A 22,655-nucleotide genomic window follows, 5' to 3' on the forward strand; every position below is an offset into this window, starting at 1 on the left:
CAACCAGAAGTCTGCTCCCAATCTTATCTTTGTTTCTCTGTGTATGATCTAGTTCTTTTCTCTGGGCTGCTTTTAAGATGATCTCTTTATCACTGGTTGTAAGCCATTTGATTATGATACACCTTGCTGCAATTTTCTTCACAGTTCTCTTGCTTGAAGTTTGTTTAGCTTCTTGGATCTGTGAATTTATTGTTTTTAAATAAAATTTGGAGAAAATTGCCGTTATCACTTCAAATATTCTTTCCCCTCCCTTTCCCTCTTCTCTTCTTTAGGGACTTCACTAAAGATTTACTTGGTTGTTTGAAATTGCTTCAGAGTTTAATGATACTTTCTTCTTTTCTTGTTTTGTTCTTTTTTTCAGCTTTTTTTCCTCTCTGTTTTGTTTTGCGTAGTTTCTATTGCTGATATATCACTAATATTTCTCCTGCCCTGTCTAATCTGCTGTTAATCGCCTGCAGTATATCTTTCTTCTCAAATTGTATTTTTAATCCTCATAAATCTAATTTGGGTTTTCTCTATACCTTTCATACCTCTATTTAATATGCTGCTGTTTACCTCTACTTTCTTGAACAAATAAAATATGGTTATAATAATTATTTGAGTGTCTTTGTCTACAAATTATATCGTCTTTGTCATATCTGGGTCATTTTGATTGATTGATTTTCCTCATTATGAGTCATATTTCCCTGTTTATTTGTATGCCTGTTACTTTTCATTGGATGCCAGACATTGTGAATTATTGGTTGCTAGCTGCATTTTATTTAATATCCTCGAGGCTTGTTTTGGGAAAAAAATAAGTTACTTGGAAACAGTTTGATCTTTTCAAGGCTTCCTTTTAAACTGCTTTACACAAGACCAAAACACCATTCAGTCTAGAACTAACTTTTCCTCATGACTTTCCTCCTTGAATATCTGGTGCCCTGCGTTTACAAGGTTTTTGTTTTTTTTTTTTTAACCCAGGCTGGTGGTAAGACCAACTATTCCGAGCCCTGTGTGATTTCCAAAAATTGTTCTTCCTGCTTCTTTCGGGTGGCTCTTTCCCCAGCCTTGGGTAGTCTCCTCACGTGTGCTCCACAGAAGCCTGGGAGGAGAGGAGCACGGTCCCTGCAGGTCCCACCCTCTCTCTTTTTTTATCTTTTTTCAAACAGAAAGTCACACAAATTATAATGATTCTCATCAGTTCACTCAGTCCCATGTAATTAATTTTTTTTTCATCTTGATCTTTTGTTAGCACTTTTATGAATTCATCAGTTTTCCATTAGAGTTCTGAAAATGCTTATTCATTCAGTTCAGCAGTGTAGTCAGTTACCAGAAACCTGTACTTGTCAGAGTCGTTTCCATGAATTCCTTGAAGATGAAACCCTTTTATAGGAACATTTTTGCAAAAGCATCAGAGTACACCCAGTACTGCCTGTAAATGACGAAAGACTTAAAAATGACCACGGTTAAAGATTGATGAAAGTTCATAATAATGCAGTTGACTAGGAAATGTAGTTATTTCTGAGATATACATTTTAAAATAATAACTAGAATTATGACTTATAACATTATACCAGAACATATAAGATTTTTAGGAATTTCATGTAATGTCTGAAACATTTATATTAACATATTTCCATACAAATAACCCAAAGAATGTTTAGTATTAGTTATTTTGTTTTAATTTTTGCATTTTATTTATCTTTTTATACAGCAGGTTCTTATTAGTCATCCATTTTGTACACATCAGTGTATACATGTCAATCCCAATCACCCAGTTTATCACACCACCATCCCCACCCCCACCTGTGGCTTTCCCCCCTTGGTGTCCATACGTTTGTTCTCCACATCTGTGTCTCAACTTCTGCCCTGCAAACCGGTTCATCTGTACCATTTTTCTAGTTTCCACATACATGCTTAATATACGATATTTGTTTTTCTCTTTCTGACTTACTTCACTCTGTAGGAGAGTCTCTAGATCCATCCACGTCTCAACAAATGACACAATTTCGTTCCTTTTTATGGCTGAGTAATATTCCATTGTATATATGTACCACATTTTCTTTATCCATTCGTCTGTCGATGGGCATTTAGGTTGCTTCCATGACCTGGCTATTGTAAATAGTGCTGCAATGAACATTGGGGTGCATGCGTCTTTTTGAATTATGGTTTTCTCTGGGTATATGCCCAGTAGTGGGATTTCTGGGTCATATGGTAATTCTATTTTTAGTTTTTTAAGGAACCTCCGTACTGTTCTCCATAGTGGCTGTATCAATTTACACTCCCACCAACAGTGCAAGAGGGTTCCCTTTTCTCCACACCCTCTCCAGCATTTGTTGCTTGTAGATTTTCTGATGATGCCCATTCTAACTGGTGTGAGGTGATCCCTCATTGTAGTTTTGATTTGCATTTCTCTAATAATTAGTGATGTTGAGCAGCTTTTCATGTGCTACTTGGCCATCTATATGTCTCCTTTGGAGAAATGTCTATTTAGGTCTTCTGCCCATTTTTGGATTGGGTTGTTTGTTTCTTTAATATTGAGCTGCATGAGCTGTTTATATATTTTGGAGATTAATCCTTTGTCCATTGATTCATTTGCAAATATTTTCCCCCATTCTGAGGGTTGTTTTTTGGTCTCGTTTATGGTTTCCTTTGCTGTGCAAAAGCTTTGAAGTTTCATTAGGTCCCATTTGTTTATTTTTGTTTTCATTTCCATTACTCTAGGAGGTGGGTCAAAAAAGATCTTGCTGTGATTTATATCAAAGAGTATTCTTCCTGTGTTTTCCTCTAAGAGTTTTATAGTGTCTGGTCTTACATTTAGGTCTCTAATCCATTTGGGGTTTATTTTTGTGTATGGTGTTACGGAGTGTTCTAATTTCATTCTTTTACATGTAGCTGTCCAGTTTTCCCAGCACCATTTATTGAAGAGACTGTCTTTTCTCCATTGTATATGCTTGCCTCCTTTGGCATAGATTAGTTGACCATAGGTGCGTGGGTTTATCTCTGGGCTTTCTGTCTTTTTCCGTTGATCTTTGTGTCTGTTTTTGTGCCAGTACCATATTGTCTTGATTACTGTAGCTTTGTATAATAGTCTGAAGTCAGAGAGTCTGATTCCTCCAGCTACATGTTTTTCCCTCAAGACTGCTTTGGCTATTTGGGGTCTTTTGTGTCTCCATACAAATTTTAAGATTTTTTGTTCTAGTTCTGTAAAAAATGCCCATAATGATTTGATAGGGATTGCATTGAAACTGTAGATTTCTTTGGGTAGTATAGTCATTTTCACAATGTTGATTCTTCCAATCCAAGAATATGGTATATCTCTCCATCTGTTGGTATCATCTTTAATTTCTTTCAGCAGTGTCTTATAGTTTTCTGCATACAGGTCTTTTGTCTCCCTAGGTAGGTTTATTCCTAGATATTTTATTCTTTTTGTTGTAGTAGTAAATGGGAGTGTTTCCTTAATTTCTCTTTCAGATTTTTCATCATTAGTGTATAGGAATGCCAGAGATTCCTGTGCATTAATTTTGTATCCTGAAACTTAACTAAATTCATTGATTAGCTCTAGTAGTTTTCTGGTGGCATTTTAAGGATTCTCTATGTATAGTATCATGTCATCTGCAAACAGTGACAGCTTTACTTCTTCTTTTCCAATTTGTATTCCTTTATTTCTTTTTCTTCTCTGATTGCCGTGGCTAGGACTTCCAAAACTATGTTGAATAATAGTGGTGAGAGTGGACATCCTTGTCTTGTTCCTGATCTTAGAGGAAATGCTTTCAGTTTTTCATCATTGAGAATGATGTTTGCTGTGGGTTTGTCGTATATGGCCTTTATTATGTTGAGGTAGGTTCCCTCTATGCCCACTTTCTGGAGAGTTTTTATCATAAATGGATGTTGAATTTTGTCAGAAGCTTTTTCTGCATCTATTGAGATGATCATATGGTTTTTCTTCTTCAATTTGTTAATATGGTGTATCACATTGATTGATTTGTATACATTGAAGAATCCTTGCATCCCTGGGATAAATCCCCCTTGATGATGGTGTATGATCCTTTTAATGTGTTGTTGGATTCTGTTTGCTAGTATTTTGTTGAGGATTTTTGCATCTATATTCATCAGTGATATTGGTCTGTAATTTTCTTTTTTTGGAGTATCTTTGTCTGGTTTTGGTATCAGGGTGATGGTGGCCTAATAGAGTGAGTTTGGGAGTGTTCCTTCCTCTGCAATTGTTTGGAAGAGTTTGAGAAGCATGGGTGTTAGCTCTTCTCTAAATGTTTGATAGAATTCACCTGTGAAGCCATCTGGTCCTGGACTTTTGTTTGTTGGAAGATTTTTTATCACAGTTTCAATTTCATTACTTGTGATTGGTCTGTTCATATTTTCTATTTCTTCCTGGTTCAGTCTTGGAAGGTTATACCTTTCTAAGAATTTGTCCATTTCTTCCAGGTTGTCCATTTTATTGGCATAGAGTTGCTTCTAGTAGTCTCTTAGGATGCTTTGTATTTCTGCAGTGTCTGTTGTAACTTCTCCTTTTTCATTTCTAATTTTATTGATTTGAGTCCTCTCCCTCTTTTTCTTGATGAGTCTGGCTAATGGTTTATCAATTTTGCTTATCTTCTCAAAGAATCAGCTTTTAGTTTTATTGATCTTTGCTATTGTTTTCTTTGTTTCTATTTCATTTATTTCTGCTCTGATCTTTATGATTTCTTTCCTTCTGCTAACTTTGGGTTTTGTTTGTTCTTCTTTCTCTAGTTCCTTTAGCTGTAAGGTTAGATTGTTTATTTGAGATTTTTCTTGTTTCTTGAGGTAGGCTTGTATAGCTATAAACTTCCTTCTTAGAACTGCTTTTGCTGCCTCCTATAGGTTTTGGATCGTCGTGTTTTCATTGTCATTTGTCTCTAGGTATTTTTTGATTTCCTCTCTGATTTCTTCAGTGATCTCTTGGTTATTTAGTAACATATTGTTTAGCCTCCATGTTTTGTTGTTTTTTACGTTTTCTTCACTGTAATTCATTTCTAATCTCATAGTTGTGGTCAGAAAAGATAGTTGATATGATTTCAATTTCCTTAAATTTTCCGAGGCTTGATTTGTGACCCAAGATGTGATCTATCCTGGAGAATGTTCTGTGCGCACTTGAGAAGAAAGTGTAATCTGCTGTTTTTGGATGGAATGTCCTGTAAATATCAGTTAAATCTATCTGGTCTATTGTGTCATTTAAAGCTTCTGTTGCCTTATTTATTTTCATTTTGGCTGATCTGTCCATTGGTGTAAGTGAGGTGTTAAAGTCCCTCACTATTATTGTGTTACTGTCGATTTTCTCTTTTATAGCTGTTAGCAGTTGCCTTATGTATCATGGTGCTCCTATGTAGGGTGCATATATATTTATAATCGTTATATCTTCTTCTTGGATTGATCCATTGATCATTATGTAGTGTCCTTCCTTGTCTCTTGTAACATTCTTTATTTTAAAGTCTATTTTATCTGATATGAGTATTGCTACTCCAGCTTTCTTTTGATTTCCATTTGCATGGAATATCTTTTTCCATACCCTCACTTTCAGTCTGTATGTGTCCCTAGGTCTGAAGTGGGTCTCTTGTAGACAGCATATATGTGGGTCTTGTTTTTGTATCCATTCAGCAAGCCTGTTTCTTTTAGTTGGAGCGTTTAATCCATTCACATTTAAGGTAATTATCGATATGTATGTTCCTATGACCATTTTCTTAATTGTTTTGGGTTTGTTTTTGTAGGTCGTTTTCTTCTCTTGTGTTTCCCACTTAGAGAGTTTCCTTTAGCATTTGTTGTAGAGCTGGTTTGGTGGTGCTGAATTCTCTTAGCTTTTGCTTGTCTGTAACGCTTTTGATTTCTGTGTCGAATCTGAATGAGATCCTTCTCGGGTAGAGTAATCTTGGTTGTAGGTTCTTCCCTTCCATCACTTTAAGTATATCATGTCACTCCCTTCTGGCTTGCAGAGTTTCTGCTGAGAAATCAGCTGTTAACCTTATGGGAGTTCCCTTGTATATTGTTGTTTTTCCCTTGCTGCTTTCAATAATGTTTCTTTGTCTTTAATTTTGGGCAATTTGATTACTATGTGTCTCGGCGTGTTTCTCCTTGGGTTTATCCTGTATGGGACTTGCTGCGCTTCCTGGACTTGGGTGGCTATTTCCTTTCCCAGGTTGGGAAGTTTTCAACTCTAATCTCTTCAGATATTTTCTCTGGTCCTTTCTCTTTCTCTTCTCCTTCTGGGACCCCTATAATGCGAATGTTGTTGCGTTTAATGTTGTCCCAGAGGTCTCTTAGGCTGTCTTCATTTCTTTGCATTCTTTTTTCTTTATTCTGTTCCACAGCAGTGAATTCCACCATGCTGTCATCCAGGTCACTTATCCGTTCTTGTGCCTCAGTTATTCTGCTATTGATTCCTTCTAGTGTAGTTTTCATTTCAGTTATTGTATTGTTCATCTCTGTTTGTTTGTTCTTTAATTCTTCTAGGTCTTTGTTAAACATTTCTTGCATCTTCTCGATCTTTGCCTCCATTCTTTTTCCGAGGTCCTGGATCATCTTCACTATCATTATTCTGAATTCTTTTTCTGGAAGGTTGCCTATCTCCACTTCATTTAGTTGTTTTTCTGGAGTTTTATCTTGTTCCTTCATCTGGTACATAGCCCTCTGCCTTTTCATCTTGTCTGTCTTTCTGTGAATGTGATTTTTGGTCCACAGGCTGCAGGATTGTAGTTCTTCTTGCTTCTGCTGTCTGCCCTCTCCATCCTCTCTCTTTTACTTTAAAAAATTGTACATACCTAAAGATAGAGTGAATAGAAAAAAATATATTAGCAGTTTCCTTTTTTCCCGTCTCCCAGTCTATTCCTGAGGCAGCCACTTTTTTTTGCTTTCTCATATTTACCCACAGATGTCCATGTCATATTGATATAGTTATTCTTGCCTTTTCAATTGTAGATATTTTATAATCAAGCCGTGGTAGATAAGGATTTAACAGTTATTTATTTATTTATTTATTTTGTGGTACGCGGGCCTCTCACTGTTGTGGCCTTTCCCGTTGCAGAGCATAGGTTCTGGACGCGCAGGCTCAGCGGCCATGGTTCACGGGCCCAGCCGCTCTGCGGCATGTGGGATCTTCCCGGACCAGGGCACGAACCCATGTCCCCTGCATCGGCAGGCGGACTCTCAACCACTGCACCACCAGGGAAGCCCAGGATTTAGCATTTTTAAACCATTCTTACCACAGTTTTTTTCTTCCCTCCACACATTTCTTCTTCCCACCAGCTTCCCAATAAAGTTAATTTAACTTTTTAAGGTTAAATAAGTAGAAAGTGTTAAGAACGGATATAGTCATGTAAATTTTATTTATGAGCGTAACTTTTTCTTTCTTTCTTTTTCTGTTTTCCGTAAAACTGTCTTTGAACTTATCTAGTTGCTCCATTAGATCTGTCCCATACCTAGCTGTACCACCCCCTCCCCTGCAAATGCTCAAATGTATTAGATCCTGTCTCTGATTATTCCCACCAAAGTGCTGCCTCCCAAAGGTTCCCACTTCCCACATGGTTACATACCTGTTGCTGCTAAGTCTTGCTTATTAGCACCTGTCGTCCCCAGATTTCCTTCCCCCATCATCCTGCTTTTTTTTTTTTTTGGCTGTGCTGCACAGCATGCGGGATCTTACTTCCACAACCAGGGATCGAACCTGTGCCCCATGCAGTGGAAGCACGGAATCCTAACGACTAGACCACCAGGGAATTCCCCCCATCATCCTGTTAATTCCCTTCCTTCTCTCCAGCATTTGAGTCCCTGGTTCATGTTTCCCTTCTTCTTTTTTTTTCTTTTGGAATATACAATATTTCTTATATTTTTTAAATTTTATTTTATTGTGGTAAGAAGACTTAACCTGAGACCCACCCTCTAAAAGTTTAACAAATACCAACACAGTATTGTTGACTTCAGGTTCAAGATTGTACAGCAGATCTCTAGAACTTATTCATCTTGCTGTAAACGCTTTTTCCTTGATTTGCTCCTCCATACTGGTGTCTGAAATGTCTGAAAATGTTCTTAGTCTACATTTACACGTAAATGATTTGGCCAAGTGAAAAACCTTTCTCTCCTAGAATTTTATAGACATTTTCTCCATTGTTTCCTGGCAGCCAGCAGATTCTGATACTAGTACCTGTGTTTGTACCTTGTTTTTTTCTGTTTGGACGCTCTTAGGATCTTCTCTGTCCTGAGTGATCTTCAGTCTTGTGATGAGGTGCTTTGGGTTAGAGCTCTCTTCACTGATTGTGGTAGCCGTCTGGTCATCTGATTTAATCTGGAGACTTGTGCCCTTCCGTTCTGGAAAAATTCTTAAATTATTTCTTTGATAATTTTCTTCCCTCTGTTCTCTATTTTTGGAGTTCATGCTATTTTGATGTCGGACCTCCTAGATTGATCCTTTTAAGTCTCTTGTGTCTCACAATTCCATCTCTTTTCTGTTCTACTTTTGGGAGGATTTTCTGAACTTTATCTTCCACCTCTTCTTTGGAAATGAAGGAAATTTAAAATATGGTTGAATTTTTCTGTTTGGATTTCTTTGGCATTCTTTCTTGTTCCAACAGTGTGTGGGACCCAAACACTAAAACATTATTTGTTGCTTATCTGCAACTCAGCTTTAACTGGGAGTCCTGAAGTTTCATTTGCTAACCCTGGTAACCCTAATCCCAGCGCCTAGTAAGAGTAAACCAGGAAAGGGGGTCCCTAGGCAGCAGTGATTTGGTCTGGCTCGCAGTGATGTGCTTTAGCTTCTTCCCTGGCAGTCACTTTAGATTTGCAAGGAGTTTGGACACAGGGAGAAACAGGTTATCCTATTTGAGTGGTGGATCCCCAACTGTACCTATATTGGCCAAGACAGATCAAGTTTGGAAGAAAAGCAGATGTTACTGAACCAGCATACATGCTACCAATGTGCAGAAGTGATTGGATTGGAGTCCAGGTAAAAAGGCTCTTAGGCAAAACAGAACAGAATAGAACAACAAAATCCACCTCAAAGAACCACCCTGATCTCAAATGTCCAGGCTTTTTCCTGTACTCCGGATTCCCCAGCAGAGTGAGACCTCCTGATCTCTGCCCAGTGCCTGAAGGTGACCAGTATTATCCATGCCTTTAGGGGTCTCTCCTAGAGGCATGGGAGTATTTATCCTGTCCTATCAGCTGGTCTTGGTTAAGCTCAGGGCACTAGACTCACAGATGTTCTATTTTGGAAATGGAAGAAACTTTTGTAATGGCTAGAAAGTAATTTTAGCTATTTGGGCCTCAGACGTTTCTGACCCATGGGTTTTCCTCTATAGAGATTTCCTCCAATTTCTTTACCTTCTTTTTGAAATTATGTCTTTTCAGTTTTCATATAAAAATCCATCTTAAAGGAATCTAGCCCATTTATGTGAAAGATAGGAAGAGAAATAGATTTCTAATCATATTTTTGCTTGTATATCTTTTAGCCCAGCAAATTCTCCAGAAATAGATTACAAACATTCAAGGATATATGTACAAGGATGTTCCCTGCAAGTGTATCTAAAATAGCAAAGTATTGATGATGACCATAACGTCCTGCTGTGGAGATATGGTGTAAACAGACTGTGGTTCAGATATTGGCTTCTATAGCTTAATACTTGGATGATCAGTTGAAATGAATGAAATGAAAACATAGCCAACTTGTATCTTTGTTTTCAAGAATCTGGAGCACAGGAAAAAGCCTGGACATTTGAGATTGGGGTGGTTCTTTGCTATTGATTTTATTTTTCTATTCTGCTCTGTTTTGCCTAAGAGCCTTTTTACCTGGATTCCAATTCAATCACTTCTGCATATTGGTAGCACGTATGCTAATTCAGCAACATGTGCTTTTCTTCCAATAAATAAAATCCAGTTAATTTAGTAATCTTCTTAAACTTCAGTGGGAATTTAAAATTCATTTCTTTATATGACCTTAGAGTTTTGTTTTTGTAAGCTCTTGATTGCAGCTTAAGCGATGCTTTAATTTTTCCTGTGCAGTTGGCATTCCGTTTAAACATATAAACGACTTAATCACATAGACAGTTTTAGTGATCACTGTAACTTTCAAAATATAGAAACTACCGTGTAGTAAGTAATAATTGTGCCTAGCATTTATAGACATGGAGACCACGTGTCTGCTTCCCAAATTATGATTTTTGAGGTTCCATTTACTCTGTTTCCTTTTACTAAAAATGGATGCCTTTCCAAAATTTGTATCATGAGATAATATATATTTAATTTTTGTAAATTATAAATATGCCAACACATGTTTGAATATCACTTGTTATTCAAAAGCAAAGCCTTAAAATTTAGAGAACGATACGAACCTTACAGTAGAAAAAGGATGATACTGCCTTGGTTTTTTTAACCCAACAGAGAATTGCCCTTTCATTAGCTACCACATTCACCAGATTTGGTTCCTAATGACTTCAGACAATTTCCAAAGCCAAATGCACTCTGCCAACATTGGGTCACCTTCAAAGAATGTCTAAGAGGCTCCACTGGCAACTAAAATTTCCTAAATTAAAGGATGCTGCTTGAGGGAGAATGCTTGGTTGAGAGAAAAGACTCCATGTGTGTGTGTTTGTATATGTGTGTAAATCGAATATGTACATATACATGTTCTATGGTCAGAGTTTATGTTGGAATTATTTGTGATGATACAACTTGTTTATGGATTAGTCTTTAGTATTTGTAGTTTTTTTGTTTTCTGTTTTTATAGGATTATACCATTAGAGGGCAGTATTGTAGAGGTTTAAATGTACCCTCTTAAATGTATTGAATTGCAAAGTGTTTATAACCTGTAATAATCAAGTGAATTTAAGGCCTTAGACTTATAGTATATTAAACTGCAACCTCAATTGATACATCCTTGCAAATATTTTAAATTAATAGAAGAAATTATGTAACGGGTTAAGCTATTTTACACCCAGATCTCTTAATTTTAGTTTAGAGAAGGGAATTATTTGGTCAGTGTGGCCATCAGGGTGACATAGATACCTACAGTATTTCAGTTCCTCTGATGTAAGAAGGCTCAAAGGATTGAGGCTTATAGGAATTGCACTTAACATCCAAAAACTTGCCTTACGGACTTAGTGAAAATAGATCCATGTGAGTAGGATTCAACCTGTGGATTGATTTTTTTTTTTTTCCTAGCTATAAATGGAAGGAGGAGGTGCAATTTTAAGGTTTATGGCTCTAGGGACATTTTGAGATCCACCTGATTACATTTGGTGGTTTCCTTTTGGCCTCAATTTGTATATGCCTAGCAAAGAATATGTACTGTTTTTTGTTTCTACACGTAATCGATAAATTCATGGAAAGGTAGAGTCTCTCAAAAAGGAAATGTGATTTTTTTTCCCTCTAAAATTCACTGGCTAAGGGGAAAAAAAGTATTATTACAGTATGGTGTTATCCTTATAAATAAAACTGCCTAGAAAATCCTCCAGTTACTGCTGCCTGTAAGAACGAGATAATTGAAATCGAGACACTCGGGCTCCTGCAAGTCTTTAGTGGTGGGACTGGGCATGCTCAGTAGCTCAGACGGGTCTGGTTGCAAATAAGCAGCTTTCGCCGTTCGGCAGCCACGGGAACAGGCAGCTCCAGAGACGGGGGTCTGGCTCCCTTAAACGTAAGCACGTGCGGGTTCCCAATCGCATTTTTCGGAGCCCCTCGGCGTTTTCTGCCGGAGCACTGCTCCATCTTTCCTTGATCACGTAGGCTTTGGCGGCCCGCACCCCGGCCCCTTAGACTGCGGCCTGGGCCAGCCCACCCGAGGAGCGGATCGCCGGGCTGGGGGCGGGGTGGGGTGGTGAGGAAGGCGGGGAAGAGAGGAGGAGGGCGGGGAAGGGAGAAGGGGGCGGTTCCAGCGGCGTGCTGGCCAATTGGCGCGGCTCTTCCCTGCATATATTTTGCACGGAGACTGGGAGTCCTAGTCTAGAGCCTGGTGGAGCCCGGCTGCCGACGTGGGAGCCTTCTCCGCACGGTAGTGGGATCTACATCTTCCCGGAATCGCCAAGCCCCAGAAGCTGGGTTTCTTTCAATTAGGGCTGCTGTTTTCTATTTCTCCCTGAGCTACATAAAGCTAGAAGATTTTTATCTAGCTCAAACAAGGCTGCTCGTATTCCCTCTTTTTTTTTTTTTTTTTCCTGCGAGGGTGTTTTTGGCTGCAATTGCATGAAATCCCAATGGTGTAGACCAGTGGCGATGGATCTAGGAGTTTACCAACTGAGACATTTTTCTATTTCTTTCTTGTCATCCTTGCTCGGGACTGAAAACGCCTCTGTGAGACTTGACAATAGGTAAATGTCGGCTGGGATAGTTTTTTAAAAATTTACTCGTGAGATACTTGTAATAATGCAGGTGAAAGATAGCCTGGCGAATTCCTTTGTCCATTGCTGAGAGGCTACGGTGACATGGATGTTGCTTTTTGAAATGTGCAGAATAGCCTTCTCTTTGCAGGTCTGGCCAGAGAACAGGCTTTTACCACATTATGTAATTTAGCCTTTGTGGCTCACTAAAATTGGGAAATGTCTGGATATTCATTAGTAAAAGAGTGGCTGGTGTGTTCTGGAGGGTGATATATTACATAGCATTAGAGAATATTGAAAAAATGATGCTAGTAACATCACGGAATTGGGAAATCCTTTTTGTCTTGGATGTTTAAGATAGATTCCATTGATCGATTTTTTTTTTCCTTTTCAGCTCTTCTGGTGCAAGTGTGGTAGCTATTGACAACAAAATCGAGCAAGCTATGGTATGTACTGATTAAAAATCGTTTGTACTAAACGTGGGCACAGTACAAAAAGCGAGGTGTCTTGGGATGGAACAAGCGCATCCACAGTTAAACTGATGATTGCTCTCCATACATCTAGAAATGCCGGCACTGTCTCCATTCTGCTAGCGTGAAGCCACATACCACAGCTGCTCAGGAGAGAGAAAGGGGCCCTGAGGGTATTCGATGTTCTTTCCGGGACCGATTTCACACAGCCGTCGGGATTTTGGCGGAGGTCCCCCTTTTTGCTGGGGAATTGCTAGGAAAGCGCTGGCCCGGCGTGTCCTCAGGTCGTGGGCTCCTCTCTAGTGATGTGGCTTTACTAGGAATCCTAAGGTTTACCGGGGAGCCGGGAGGGGGGAGGGCCACAGAAGTGGGGATCTCCGGAAGGGGCCTCCTACACCGGGTCCAAACGGATCCCCAGTGATGGAGGCTACTGCACAATGAAAAAGAACCGGAGAAAAGTTTCGCCTTCTCAGCCTGCGCCTGGTTTTCTCCTATTTTTTATTTCCGCCTTGGCCGTTCTTTGTTATTGGAGCAGCGCCTGTGGCTCTTCTCACGGGATTCTCTGCCCACTGTTGCTAGGCAAACTCCGAACCTTTAATTCGGAGCTATAAATAACTCGAGCGCCCATTGGTTGCAACGGCTGCCCAGGTTTCTGTGATGTCAGCTTAATCACGAAAGAGGGGGGGATGGGGGGAGGGAGGAAAATGCGGCAACACGCTCTGTAGGAACTGGCTGCAGCCGGTGCTGAGGGAGGCGGTCTGGCGGGCGGAGGGAGGGACTTGGGGGCGGGGACGCGGCTACCGTTGCTCCGGGGCTGGACATCCCTGGGCCGGGCTTTTGCACGGAGCCCCAGAGCCCCAGTGCATTTTGCCATCTCGAATAGGAAACTTGAGCGTAGGCATTCCTGGCCAATGGCTGCAAGGAAAGCAAAGGCTTTAAAAAGGCTTGATGACTTAGACGTTAAAGTGAAGTATTGTACAGTTGTGGTTGTATTCCGTAGATCTCCCCTAGGGCCTGTTAAATGAGCTCTAAAGGCTGGATATGTAAATGGTTAGGGAGAGCCCCGCAAAATGATGCTTTAGAAATTCAGAGTCCGGGGAACAGTAGAGAGAAAGTTAAACCTTTTTTTTCCTCTTCTCTCTCTCCCTTTCAGGATCTGGTGAAAAGCCATTTGATGTATGCCGTTAGAGAGGAAGTGGAGGTCCTCAAAGAGCAAATCAAAGAACTAATAGAGAAAAATTCCCAGCTGGAGCAGGAGAACAATCTGCTGAAGACACTGGCCAGTCCCGAGCAGCTTGCCCAGTTCCAGGCTCAGCTGCAGACTGGCTCCCCCGCTGCCAGCACACAGCCACAGGGGACCACACAGCCCCCAGCCCAGGCAGCGTCCCAGGGCTCAGGACCAACCGCGTAGCCTCCTGTGCCGCCGCGGAACTGGCTGCTGCTGTCTGAACTGAACCGACCAGAGAAGATGGACTGGGGGGCGTCCGCGTCCACCGTCACCCATTTCATTGCTCGCTGCAAAAGAGACGTGAGACTGACATATGCCATTATCTCTTTTTTCCAGTGTTAAACACTCATATGCTTTCGGCTTGAAGAAATTTCTTAAGTTGGGTGAATTAAAGGTTAATGAGAGAATTAGCATGGATATACTGGGACCTCATGCAGCTTGGCAGATCCGTGAGAAACGGTTTCATTCATGCTGAGGAGCTGTGTGCCTTTCCATCCCTCCCCTGCTCCCCACCCCCACTTACAAGAGTTCTTCCTGCTTGCACGTGGCGTGCTCCATGGGGTTCCGAAGCAGTGCAGCACCACTGGACTCTCCTCTCTCTCCTCTCCCCCCCCAGGAACTGGAAGGGGAGGTGAAAGTCAAGAGTGAAGCTTAGTCTCACCTCAGATGAGGAGAAACATAGTTCATTGTACAAATGACGACTGTCACCAACACTCATAAAAACCAATAGTACTGTGCCTCTTTCCAAAACAGTGGATGACACAAAACTATTAGCGTGACTGAACGGTGACAGGTAGCTGGGATCTAGGCTGTCTTACCCTGAAGGTTGTTTTGCTTATTGTATATTTGTGTATGTAGTGTAACTTTTGTACAATAGAGGACTGTACTATTTAGGTTGTACAGATTGCAATTTAGATGTTTCATTGGCTGTCTGAAGAGGTGTGGGTTGTCTTTTATATAGAGATCTACGTAAAAAATAATACATGAAGAAAAACACACCTACCTAAAGAGATTTTAAGAATTTGGCACAGTTGGTCACTTTGTGTAATCTGAAATCTTCCAGCTGCTGAATATCTTGAAGTCAGTCCCGGTTCACCGAAGTCTTTCGATTGAGCTGGTTGAATACTTTGAAATATGATCAGTTCTAGCTAATGAAATGGATTTCCCAGTAGGGGTTTCTGCATATTACCTGTATAGTAGTTACCTGCATATGTTTCTGTGCATGTTCTCTACACAGTTGTAAGGTGTCACTGTATTTAACTGTTGCACTTGTCAACTTTCAATAAAGCATATAAAATGTTGATAAACCAGTGTTTCCATGTTATAGTGTTAACGTAATCGCAGTCATTTCCACAACTATTTCCAGACAAAGTTAAAACAATTCGACTAGTAAAATCCTGAAGGGGGATGAAAGGGTTGGGCAAAGTAGTGGTGCTAGTGGTTTGACTGGAGGAGTAAAACGAATCAGACGTTGCGTTCTGTCAGGCAGTAAGGGAAGAGACATAACGAAAGAGGCAAGAGCTTAGCTCTTCAGACTAGTTGTGTGACCCAGTCAAGTGGCTTCCCCCACTCGGGGCTAATGTGGGGTATTGTTGAAAGAGAGAATCTCTGAGTTCCTCTGTGGCTTTAGAATTCTAGGAGCCCGTGGAAGTTTTAATCTCTCAATGTTTACCAGCTTAGGGGAATGAACCTTACTCTGTGTATAATTCCAGCAAGCAGCTCTAGGATCAGAAGATGGGAGTTAGAGAAGCTGATTTCCACTTTAAGAACTCTGTCACCCTAAGTTGGGGTGTCTTTCCTAGTGTGGATTGAGTTCCCAGCTCCTGGGAATTTCCAAGCAAAAGATAGGATAATTCTAGAGGTTTCTTCTTCTGGGTTTGAGGAAGGAAGGACCAGATAAGGGAGTCTCTCCCAGTTGATTCCTTAAAACTATAAAATAGGTCAAGATTCAAAACATGAAGGAATCCTAAAGCAAATTGGCCCCTGAGAAGTGAGCCTGAGGGGTCCCACTCTGCTGCAGGAGCCCTGCCAGTGAGCAGGTGAACGGTAGATTTTCAGCTCTGCAATCTGCCACTCCACCCCGTGGGAGTCAGGTATTCCCCAGCTCTAAGGCTTACGGAAGCCCTTGCAGGACAGGACTCAACTCTTCTGAGTCCTTCTCTAATGTAGAACTGCTGAGAGATTGATGGGTGGATGGAGGGAACATCAGAGCTCCCCGAAAAGAACTGGACTGGGTGCATGTGTTACGAAGCTCAAAGTAACTGGTGGGGCGACCCATCTCCTGCTGAAGCAGTAAACGGCCGACTGCCTTGGGAGGTGGCGGTTGCCATGAAGATGGTTTGGGGAATTTGGAGAAGATTTAAAACAATCTTTGTCGTATTTGTTTGAAGGTTATATAACTTTGACTTAAATAAAGAGATAATTAATATAGTAATTCCATTTCCTTTAAGAAAAAAAACTACTGAATCGAAATCTTTAACCATTTCATCTTTTAGGTTTTTAATATCCTCCAGAGCAAAGGTGGTAATTGAGGAAATTTGACAAGTGTCATGTCAATGTATTATTAAGATAAGGGAGAACTTTCTTCATTATTTAAAGGAATTTGGGGCCTTTATATTAAAAATGTGAGACTCCCATGACATTTTGGGGGCTGAATATTGTATGTGAAATATGAATGAATGATTAGAATCAAAAGATGTTTTTCCGTACATGTTCACTTTAGTAATTACTAAACACATTTTAAGTGATTGACTTATATTTAAGGATATTTAAGGTCATTTTAAAAGGCATTTTACTATCTGCTTACAGGCCTGATTAGGCCTTTGTTGGCCTGTGGGTTGTTATGTAATTGATTATATCATACTTATGTGGAGCGCGAGAGATTTTTAAGGGGGACAGAATGTTGTCCAGCACTGGGTGTTCCTGACATCAGCAATTGCAGCAGGAGAGACCGCCATTCGGGGAAGGAGAGACAGAAGAAATTTTACGTGATTTTAATGAATATTTGCTTTTTGTTTCAAATTAACAATGCTCATAACTCAGTAATTTTGTGCCTTTTTTTTTTTGCATAGTTTAAAAGCAAACATCTATTTTTCATTATGTGATAAATACATAATGCCAGAGTCAATTTTAATTGACACAAGAAATGTTTAAAAGTGCATTATAACTGAAATTAGAAATGAAAACTTGATTTCCTCAGATACTGCTCTGCCCTTACTTTATGTAAAATAAGTAGTTGAAACTATCAGGAGCCTGACTGCGTTTAGCCGTCAACTTGCGTTCCCACAGCAGTCATGGCCTAAAGATTAGAAACGGAGGCAGAGAAAATGAAGTTTCCTCCTTCTTAGATAAAATTGCCTGCCACGGAGCCGAGGATGAAGACTCCTGGCTGCCAGGCCTGGCCCTGCAGTAACTAGCTCTTTGACCTTTTGAATGGGACCTCAGACCCACTCTCTCATCTATAAAATACGGAGTTGGATCAGATCACAAAGATTCTGTCCTGCCGTAAGATGCTACAGCCCTCTGCTTTTTCCAATGACTTTATTTCATTGGAACTTTTTGCTGTTTTGTTTGTTCGTTTAACTTCTTGGGCTAAAATTAATTTGGTTTTAATCCTAGCTTTGCCAGTTTACTGGTCTGTTTCCTCATGTTAAAATGGGGGCATGCTATCTCCATAGGGTTTTTTGTAAGTGTAATGCTGGAAAGCCATAAACAGAGACATGGGTTCAGAGCAAAGTTTCAAGAAATGTTAGCCTTTCTCATATTTTTGAGTCATTCATCCTCTTGTTTATGTTTATATATATATATATATTTAATTTTGTATTTTTTTCAGGAATAAAGTTGTGGCAGTTTTATTTTCTAATAGCTTTTATTTAGCATGGATAATAGTGGTGGCTGTTAAAATTTTATTACAAAAACACACATTAAAAAATGCCATTTAGAATATGGACGGAAATGGACCATTTCTTCTGTATCTGAAAAATAATACTTAAGGCAACTATTTGATTTACATAAGTCAGAAAGAATTTACTGGGAATTGTTCATGTTTGAAAGTCATATTGGTAGAAGTGAATACACACTTGCAGGTGGAATGTATATCTTAAATTATTAATTTCCTTATGGAAAAAAGTTCTAGGTAAAACAGTGCTATGGAAGGCCAGGCAGACCAAAGTCACTGGGATTAGTAATCAGGCTTTATCAACAGCTGTTTTAAAAGGTTCAGTGGCCATTTTAATTTATTATTTATTTATTTATTTTTGGCTGCGTTGGGTCTTTGTTGCTGCGCGCGGGCTTTCTCTAGTTGCGGCGAGCGGGGGCTACTCTTCGTTGTGATGCGCGGGCTTCTCATTGAGGTGGCTTCTCTTGTTGCGGAACATGGGCTCTACGTACACCGGCTTCAGTAGTTGTGGCTCGCGGGCTCAGTAGTTGTGGCTCGGGCTCTAGAGCGCAGGCTCAGTGGCGCACGGGCTCAGTTGCTCCGCGGCATGTGGGATCTTCCTGGACCAGGGCTCGAACCCGTCTCCCCCTGCATTGGCAGGCGGATTCTTAACCACTGCGCCACCAGGGAAGCCCTCAGTGGCCATTTTAAAGAGTGCAAAAATGACTACACTGTTACAATATACATCTGTGCTTTAATCCAGGTGTTTTGGACACAGATGTCTGTAGGATATGACAGAGAAGCCCTTTGAGTGGAGTGAGATGGGACCATAGGAAGTGGTAGTGACGGTGGCCTTGAAGAGTGTGCTCCATCCACACACACGGGGCCTGTGCTTCTCAGCTCCATGCACTTGTTGCTGTGTGGGAGCTCAGGCGCTGTGTTGCCAGACCTTCACATCTTTCAAGATCCAGAAACCCAGGCTCGCTCTGAAGATTCCCAATTTTTGGACACTGTGCAGACCAAACAAAAGCACAGCTACTCTGCTGATTTGGCCCACGGGCTGCGAGTTTCCGCTCCCTACTATCTAGATCTGCCTCAAGAACTAGACTCCTGCCCTACATGGCAGCTCATCCCTTCAGCACAAGATAAAACAAAACCAAACCTCCTTTTTCTTTCTTTTTTTTTTTTTTAATAATTAATTAATTTATTTTTGGCTGTGTTGGGTCTTCGTTTACTGTGCAAGAGCTTTCTGTAGTTGCGGCGAGTGGGGGCCACTCTTCATCGCGGTGCGCGGGCCTCTCACTGTCGCGGCCTCTTTTGTGGCGGAGCACACGATCCAGACGTGCAGGCTCAGTAGTTGTGGCTCAATGGGCCCAGTTGCTCCGCAGCATGTGGGATCTTCCCAGACCCGGGCTCGAACCCATATCCCCTGCATTGGCAGGCAGATTCTCAACCACTAGCGCCACCAGGGAAGCCCCCTCCTCTTTCTTGAGTAGAGAAAATGGGCCCAGGCTGTCTGGTAAGCTCTGTGTGAATTTACTCAGAGAACGTTTCCTGAGTACCTTCTGTGGCTTGTTCATTTTACTAGAAGGTAGTATAGAGCCCCTGCCCTGAAGAGCAGCTCAAGTATTGCCTGTAAGAGAAGTGAGGCACTTTGTTTTCTGGCAAAATTTGCCTTACGTGACATAATACCTGAACCACTCCTCCTCTATTCCTTTTCAGATGAATCCTTCAGCAAAAATAGTTCTGGGAGTTCTTTTAAGAACTGTTGTTAAATTGGTAGCAATTCCTTAGGGTAGTGTAACCCCTCCGCTACATTTTATAACTGACTCGCTTAAGGACAAAGATGGTGTTTGCAGATGTGTGTGCTTCAGGCTTATGTCGCACATGCCCCAAATTTCCAGGAATAACATGTATTTCAGGAAAACAATCTGCCCTATTGTATCAAGTACACTCAAGCATCCCCTGACAGTGGTTTATAGTCAATGCAGACTAGGGGACCAAGAAAACAGAAGACTGAGTTTCTCTCCTTAAGAGGAGAGACAGGTGGAGACATTAGGGTGACCCACTGTACTGGTTTGCCCAGGGATTGAGGGCGTTTCCGGGAAGTGGGACTTTCAGTGCTAAAACCAGCAAAGTCCCAGGCAAATTGGGACAAATGGGTCTCCCTAGATCCCATTTCCTCTTGTACTTGGCCACACAGCTGAATCACACCTCCCAGCCCCTTGAAGTTGGGTGTGACATGGGACTCAGTTTCAGTCAATGGATTGAGAGCTGCAGTGATGAACACCTGGCCATAAGAAACCCAGTCTGCTGTGCTCCTTCTGCGGACCTGATGGGAAAGACCTTGGGCCCTTGGACGTGACAGAGGCTCTGTCAGTGTGTGTGTGTGTGTGTGTGTGTGTGTGTGTGTGTGTGTGTATGTGTGTGTGTGTGTGTGACTGGAGCGTCCTACCCCACTAACCTGGGACTGGCCAGCACAGTGCCATTTTCTGGAGTGTGTCAGCCTTTAGGCATCTGAGAAACTGCTTGCCTCGGGGACTGACTCCAACTAACATGGAAATGAAGACGCGGAACTGGGGTGCTGCCGTCAGAACCAAAATGTGTGGCGTCGACTATGGCTGGGTGATGAAACTGTCGGAGGCTTGAGGTTGAGACCCGAACTGTGAAGCGGCAACACGTTCTGTAAAACTGTTGCCTGTGCTGCCTTAGAAGCCGCCCAAGTGCCCAGGGAGCCTGTAGCTCTAAGGGGTCAGAAAGTGAGTAACCGGTTCTTTGCTGTGTTTGGCAAAGGCTTTCAAGAAAAAGGTGAGCTCAGGAAAGAATGAGCTCAGTTTGTAAGTAGAAAGGAAGGGGGAGAAAAGGTAAGAAATTTGGGGTGGCCTGGTATTGGAAAAGCCCGTTGCTTCTAGAGCCCAAAGAGTTGGAAATAAGACTAAAAAGCCATTAAGGCCCATTAGGACCTTTCAGTTAAACAAGATGATCTACCCGTTCAGCAAATATGGGATAAAGGGTAAGGACTCTCCATAGATGCCTTTGGTTTCAAATGGCTTCCGGGTGCTGACCGTTCAGCTGATAGAGGTGGGCGAGACCAAGTACTAAATCGTGACACCATCTTGTCCAGAAAAATATTTTTGGTCATGCTATTGACACATTGAATTGATTGGATACAAATAAGGGAGAAGCCTGCTAAGTTTTTTTTTTTTTTTTTTTTTTGGTGGTACGTGGGCCTCTCACTGCTGTGGCCTCTCCCGTTGCGGAGCACAGGCTCCAGACGCACAGGCTCAGCGGCCATGGCTCACGGGCCCAGCCGCTCCGCGGCATGTGGGATCTTCCCGGACCGGGGCACAAACCCGTGTCCCCTGCATCGGCAGGCGGACTCTCAACCACTGCGCCACCAGGGAAGCCGCCTGCTACGTTTTTGAGGAACTGCTATCGCCAAGGAAAACACCAGCCAGCCCAGACTTCAATAATAACAAGGACAACAGCAAAACGTTGCTGAAACCTTCAAATAACCAGGAGGCCTTAGAAGTGACAGGAGCTGGAAGTGGGGGCAGCGGGCATCTAAAGCTGTCCGGCTCCCAAGGAGATCACCCTTCTCCAGCACCCACTTCACACAAGGAGGATTCCAGGCAAGGAAACCTCCCAGACACAGGAGCCTGGAGCTTTGGAGAGTAATGGGCCAAGGATTTCCTCCCAGAGAGCAAAAGGAGTCAGCTAGGCTCAGAGGTCACCATCGGATGGTCCCTGGGCTGTATCAAGCCTCCTGACCAGAGCTGGCTCTCAGACACGTATCTACATAGTGTTTGGGGCAAAAAAGTGAATTAGTGACATCCCTTCTGAAACGCGGATATCGTTCCAAGTTCTGGCGACCTTGAGTCTGTCAATTCCTGCATGACAGTCTCCACCTGCTGCTGAGTTGAGCTGCTGTTGACTTTAGCTGGGATGTGGGCCTCCAGCCGCCAGAGCGCACCACTCTGGGATGGCCCACGCTGTCAGTTGCCATCATGCCTCACTCATCTGGTTGCATACCTGGCCCAGGTAGGCATTTGAGGTTGTGTTCCAAACCCAGACTCTAACATCTGATTCCTAAACTTTGGTGGCTTAATTCATCTTAACCCTGTTTTTAAGATTCACAGGGTATGAACCCTTAAAGAAGAAAAGAACTAGAACTTGTTCTATTATCTCTTGGGTTTTATTTTACTTTGTTGATCCAAGCTGTTGGAAAGGAGAAGAGTTGTGCTTTTTCCTTCACGGATGAGACATGATTGAACTGGGCCAGAGCATGAAGCCTGGCAGCGTCCTTTTGGGGAAAAGAAAATGGAACTCATTTGTTATTATTATTATTACATGTTCTTGAGCTTACTGTGTGCTAAGCACTTGAAATACAGTATCTCATTTATTCTTCGCGCCAGCCCCGTGAGGAAGGCGTCATCCCACATCATAGGAGAAGAGAGCAGAAGTGAATTGCCAGGTCAGGTGTAAAGAGGTGATAAGTGTCATGCAAACCACTTGTGACTGACACCAAGGTCAGTGCCCTTAGCCACCATTTTGGCCCTTTCCAAAGCCAGGAAGCCTCATCCAGTGGAGCACGTCTGGGGCCAGTGGCAGCCCCAGTGCTGGCAATCTGTCCATCCCTCCGTGTGTACACCAAAGAGGGGTGCATGTGGTGGCACAGGTCAGGGCTGGCCTGTGAATCCTGTTTCTTCCAGAAAACAATAATACACAACACCCTGCCCCAAACTCTTCCTGCCGTGTCAAGC

The 22,655-nt window shown here is 41.8% G+C and overlaps 1 protein-coding gene across 3 annotated transcripts in view; it reads left to right on the forward strand.

The window, feature by feature from the left end:
- Window positions 1–15,322, forward strand: part of TSC22D1 (TSC22 domain family member 1) — a 135,316-nt gene extending 119,994 nt beyond the window's left edge. The window contains exons 1-3 of one of the 3 annotated variants that reach the window (XM_059995489.1): window positions 11,573–11,638; window positions 12,712–12,763; window positions 13,941–15,322. In XM_059995489.1, coding sequence (XP_059851472.1) covers window positions 12,761–12,763; window positions 13,941–14,198 — 261 coding nt within the window. In that variant the 5' untranslated portion in view covers window positions 11,573–11,638; window positions 12,712–12,760 and the 3' untranslated portion in view covers window positions 14,199–15,322. Of the gene's footprint in view, window positions 1–11,572; window positions 11,639–11,937; window positions 12,309–12,711; window positions 12,764–13,940 lie in introns of those variants that run through there. The other 2 variants (XM_059995488.1, XM_059995487.1) reach the window with 2 other exon arrangements.
- The last annotated feature ends 7,333 nt before the right edge of the window (window positions 15,323–22,655 follow it).

Source organism: Delphinus delphis, chromosome 18 (genome assembly GCF_949987515.2).
Source record: "Delphinus delphis chromosome 18, mDelDel1.2, whole genome shotgun sequence".
NCBI classification, from domain to species: domain Eukaryota; kingdom Metazoa; phylum Chordata; class Mammalia; order Artiodactyla; family Delphinidae; genus Delphinus; species Delphinus delphis.